The following is a 5,523-nucleotide window of genomic DNA, read 5'->3' as shown; positions in this document are numbered from 1 at the left end:
ACCCCCAGGGGTCTGCAGACCACAGACTGAAAATAACAACCCAAGATAAATAGACAATCAATTAGACACTTCAGGGCAAATTCTGCCATTGCCTATTTTTGTGGAAGCCTACTTAAGCTTAATATGGGAAGGAAGATAAGATTTGTTAGGAAAGTATAAATTAAGACAGATTTTTAGGGATGATATGTTTTTCTTTAACTTTAAGCTGACTGCAAAGTACAAAAGCATAAGAATAGAAAAGCAGTATAAACACCCCAATCTCTCAAAATACTCAATAGAAAGGACAACCATTATGAAGTGGTAGATGAGATGAGCTGGTTCTAAGGAGTCAGTGCTGAGAATTCACTTAGTCAGTGTGCCATAGTATTCTGTTCTTTTCCATGGCAGTGACTTCTGCTCTGGCATAGATATGGTCTGGGAGCAGATTAGAGTGATCCATGACTGTGCACATCCATTAGCCAAACCCTCTTTTGCAGGGGTGGGATTAGCAGTCAGAGTTTGTTGCAGCCCTAAAACTAGCAACATTGGTGCAGTAGCTCTGTTGCTGCTTCCATGACCTGGGAGAAGTTCTCATTCCAGAACCTTGATTGGGCCACCATTTCTGGGATAGATCTCACCTGACCTGTACTGTCCTTTTAAAGATGCTCTGCAGTTTTTCTAGGTCATCTTATCAGAACTCCATCTCATTCATTTGTTTAGAATTGTATTGATAAGTAAAATAGTTCATTAGTTGCTGTTTCTTGTTTCAGGTTATTTTCGAAGTTGCCTTCAATAGTGCTAAGGGAGGCTATGTTGCTCTTGATGACCTTTCTTTCTACCCAGTTTATTGCAGCAATTGGACAGGTATGAGTCTCTTTTTTTTTTTGGTACTTCCTTTCCTTACTTTATCTCCCTCCCTCTCTTTCTTTAATGTGCAGATTTCAGTGCATGATATAAACTATTGTAACATGCAGATGCTACCCAGTAGGGCTGTTGGGTTCCTGCTCCTGTTAGGAAATGAAACAATATTATGAAATAAATAATACTCAGATTCAAAATGGGGGTAACTAAGCATTGGAACAACTTTATATATGGCCTTAGTGGATTCATCACCACTTGGAATCAGTAAAACCAGAGAGGGTATCTTTAGAAATGATCTGAAGCTCAAATGTAAGTCATGGGCTTTGTGTAGAAATAATAGCATGATGAGAACCAGTGACCTGAGTAATTCAGGAGATCAGATTACTGTATCATTACTTCTGACCTTAAACATCTATTAAATCTAAATGCTCACAGTAGCTAAATTAAAGTTTTTACCACATATTTACTAGAATGTCATTCATTTGGGCAATTAGTTACCCTCTCTCTCAGAGAAGGACTTTGGGATTGAAATTTGGTTGGAATGCTACAATTATCTCACTCCTGACATGGGCAGGTTTTAACAAATTCCCTCACATAGGCTGAAGTTGGTATAGCCTGCCCGTGTAGGAGTCTAGGGAAGGATCAGGCCCCTAAAATTAAACGAATGAGAAACCCTAGTGGTGGGAGAGAGAATGATGGGGTATATCCTTCCCATCACAGTCAGTACAGGGTACATGTCCTAGCCTTCCACATGTCCTGGACTCGACTTCTATTTCTATTCTGCTTTACTTGTTGCTGCCATGTGGCCATACTCCTGTCTTCTCTGGGCAATAACATAAGTGCCCCAGAGAGTGTCCCTCAGGATCTTCATGGCAGTAGTGGCAAGCTGGATCCAAATGATACTTGCTGTTGAAGAAGTGAGGGCCAGGAGTTAGTCCCATGTGAGTACAGCCTTTTTCCCTGGACTAGCCAGCTATTGTTTACTTTGAATGCTACTTTTCACTGCCAAGTAATACTCTAACAAAATACACTAATGATCCCCCATCAATCCCATTCATTCTTTTTTGGTCATAGTTTTGAAGTCTCTCAAAATAGAAAAATACATTTCTCAGTAATGAAGAAGTAATTTCCTTTCTCCCTTCCCTCCCTCCCTGCATTTTTTTTTTATCTGCACAGTTCAAAGATGGACTTTATGGAAGATATTAATCAGACTTCAAATGCATTCTTAATCCACAGGTCTAAATTTATTAACTGCAGTTTTTGTTTCATGATCTTCTCTCCTGGAATTACTTGGTTTTGTTTAACAGCCTGTGCTTTCTGAATTCTTAGATATATTTGCAGTCTGTTATAAAATTCTGAGCTGTTTATTAGTGTATGCTGATAAATTTCCCTTTTCTATTTTAACTTTCTGAATGTGTATGTATTTGGGGCTATATACAGTCAATAGCACTTGAACAGAATAAACAGTTTTCTCTAGATATCAGGGCCAACATTTGGCATTCTGAAAATAAATGGAACAGAAGGATGTCCATGGAATTGCACACACTTGCACTCAGCTTGATTTTGGCCTTGTGGTGGTCTGACCCCTTAAGAAGGGGCAGCCAGTCCTGTTAAGGAGGTTCAGCTGTGGGACTTTCTGCTAATGAAGCAGTGTCCCGCTGGGAGTTTAAAACCCCAGACAAAAGAGCAGAAGGTGGCAGGCTGTGAGGGAACAGCTTGTAAGGAGGAGACGCCAAGTTGCTATGCAAAGAAAATCCAGAGCAGAAAGTGGCTTATTTCCTAATGTCTGGGGAGGAGGGAGGGTTTTGGTTTGTTTCATTTGCATTGGTAGAAACTGAAGTTTGTCTGGTAGGACTATTAGCAGAGCTAACTGGCCTGCAATAGGCAATAAAATAAGGGACCTACTTAGCAGAAAATCTTAGTGAGCCTGTAAGTTCATGTCAGTATTTTTTGTGATGTTGTGTTAAAGCTGCAGAGGTTAATTCATTTACCCAATGTCCAACTTCAAGTAATGTTATGCCTCTGGCTGTTCAGAAGACTCCAAGTGAAATCCTTTGTAATACTGAAAGCCATTAAAATTTACCAACTTTTTCCATATCTTGGTTCAAAACTGGCTTAAAAATTATACCAGCCAGCCATTATCCAACTAAATTGGCTAGGCAGAGGTGGATTCAAAAGAAATAGAGCCTTGTTTAAAGGGCAGTCTTTTGACTAGAAGTTGAGCCTTATTAGCACCTGGGAGAATGGCAGAGACTCTGTTTGCCATCTCTGTCTTTCATAGTTGATTGTAGACATCTAATAAATTGAAAGCCACCACAATTACATTGGCCTGCTGAAGGGGAGGAGAAACATTCACTTTCTGCTCTTCCTTCCTACCCATAGCCTTATAGCTGCTTCAAGAGATAGGGTCTCCAATACATTCATCTGCTCTCATCCCTGCAGCTGCTATTAAAATGTTTTGAGGCCTCTACTACTCTATCAGTTCCTCAAACCTCTGTCAGCTTTGTGCATGAGGGAGAACCTCACTACTCTGATCCACAGCCCTCATTTTAGATTTTCCTCCCAAATATTTCCTCTACCACTTACAGTCAAAGACCAACAGAATGGAACTGATATAAAGCTAGTTTCTTTCACTGCTGACTACAGTAGTGTAAACCTAATGGGACAGGCTTGCTTTTACTCTTCAGTAGCTTGGGAAAACCAAGAACAGGAGTAGAGGCATAGAAGCTAGCTGTTTCAAGACAGCAGGTAATAGTTTACATTTAGTTCACTTCAGAAAGTTAATCTTTGCAGCCTCAAAAGCCAAGAGCATTTTTAAGCCTAAACTTAAGGTGATGTCATATGCTGAGCTTAATGTTTACTAAATACAGTTAAAAGGCAAGCAGACTTGCATTCAATCTGTTTACCATATGCTGAGACTTCATAGCATTGCTAAGTTGTTCCCTTTCAATCAAGGGTTATCTCCTAACATGTGCTAACTTTAATAAGTTACTTTATTCCAATAGTTTTCACTCATTGCAAGTGAACCTGTGACAAGGCCGTTTAGATTCTGCAGAAATTAATAATGTCATGAAGTTCTACTTAGCTATGGAAAGTTGATTTTTCAAGCTCTATAGGCACGTGTGCTTGAAGCAGCTCAAATAGGAGCGGCACAAATTTGAGCCAGGGATTTTTGCCTCAGTGCAATGCACTTTGGTATGGGGCAAATTGTGCCACTTGGGGCAAAATAACCCTGCCCAGCTCCTCCTGGATCTGCAGCCAGGGGGAGCTAGAGCCTGGGGCTAGCACCTGTACTGTCCCCAGCAATATAAAAACCCATCCTGGTGAGTAGCTCAGGGTTACTTGCTCTCAGGAGCTTCTGAGGCCCAGCCACTTGGTATCTGGGGACACTACCCCTTGTGCCAGCTGGACTGCTGAAACAGCCCTAGCCTGGAGTGGCCCTTGTACCCTCTATCCACTACAGCAGTCTGGCAGTGGGGGCTGCTGCCTGGCTGTGACCTGTGACAGCATCCGCCCCCCTTGGACCTGCAGCCCGATGGCTGTGCCCCTGCCAGACCTGGATGGGGGGCCCCACTCTGCCGTCTGGGCATCTATTGCCCAGAAGATGTGCTTTTTGTGGTGGCCTGCTTTGAACTGTGAAAGCATGTCCTCTTGGCCCTAAATGGCCAAGAGGTCAGCCACCTCATCTGCCCTCCAGCTGGGTCCCCAGTGCTGGCTCTGGACAGGCTCCTCTGCACAGGTCTCGCCACTTGTCTCACCAGCAGAAATTCTGGTGTTCCCTGTTTAAGAATTGCAAGCACTCTCATAAGAAACCCAAATTCTCTCTGTAGCAGGATGGAATCCTAGAGTTGCCGTGCTGTCCCCTAGGGTGTCCTCCATACCGTGCCAAACATTCTCTGAGCACCCTCAGAATCTTGCCCGCCACGTCTTTGATGTTAGGTATTTATTGTAGGGAGGCTGCCCTTGGCTATGGTTCTGCTGCTATCCTGCATCTCAGTTCTATAATGGGGCTCCGGTCACCCCAGCCTTATGGGCTATGCGTGGCTCTGACCGACCCTATACCACGTCCCAAACCTCGCAACCTTGCGCCCCGCCGCCGCTCGGGCTTGCCTCGCGACCTTGCGCCCCGCCACCGCTCATCAATCACTGCCCCCCTTCTGGGGTGTCTCACTGCCCTCTTTTCTATGGGGTTACTGCACCTTGGGGCTCAGGTGACCGTAGCCATGCCTGGCCACAAATCTCCTCCTTGGGGTCTCACACCCCCTGCAGGGATCAGGCAGCCTCAGCCTTACCTGGCCTCTGATTCTCTGCTCCCCTTCTCAGGGCTGGGGTCAGTGCACACAGAACACTGTGCCCTCCCTGGTACCAGGGTCCCCACGCTACTGTGGAGCCCCTATGAGGCCTCCTCCATCCCCTAATAGCCTCACCCAGTCCTCTGGTGTAACAACAACAAAAACACCAGCCACTCAGCTATAACACAAATCTATGCCTCATGGCTAAAACATCCTCCAAACCACACTGCAGGTGTTCCATCTCTCACCCATGCTACTAGCTGCTTGCACATCCAGGCCTTTTCTCTTTCACACATTCAGAGTCAAGCTCCTTCCTCCTTGGCCACAGGCTCCCTCTCCGTGGGCTTTGGCATGCGATTTATATCTGAGCCAGGCCCGGCCCCTTCTGTTC

At 44.5% G+C, this 5,523-nt stretch overlaps 1 protein-coding gene across 3 annotated transcripts in view; it reads left to right on the top strand.

Annotated features, from left to right (window-relative positions):
* MAMDC2 (MAM domain containing 2) overlaps positions 1 to 5,523 on the top strand; it is a 157,844-nt gene that overhangs the window by 93,343 nt on the left and 58,978 nt on the right. For all 3 annotated transcript variants that reach the window (XM_019517471.1, XM_019517472.1, XM_019517473.1), the window contains one exon: positions 750 to 843. In XM_019517471.1, the coding sequence (XP_019373016.1) occupies positions 750 to 843 (94 nt within the window). The remainder of the gene's footprint in view (positions 1 to 749; positions 844 to 5,523) is intronic.

Source organism: Gavialis gangeticus, unplaced genomic scaffold, assembly GCF_001723915.1.
Source record: "Gavialis gangeticus isolate Ggan-Ray unplaced genomic scaffold, GavGan_comp1, whole genome shotgun sequence".
Lineage (NCBI taxonomy): Eukaryota > Metazoa > Chordata > Crocodylia > Gavialidae > Gavialis > Gavialis gangeticus.
This window is presented reverse-complemented; position numbering and strand designations above follow the sequence as displayed.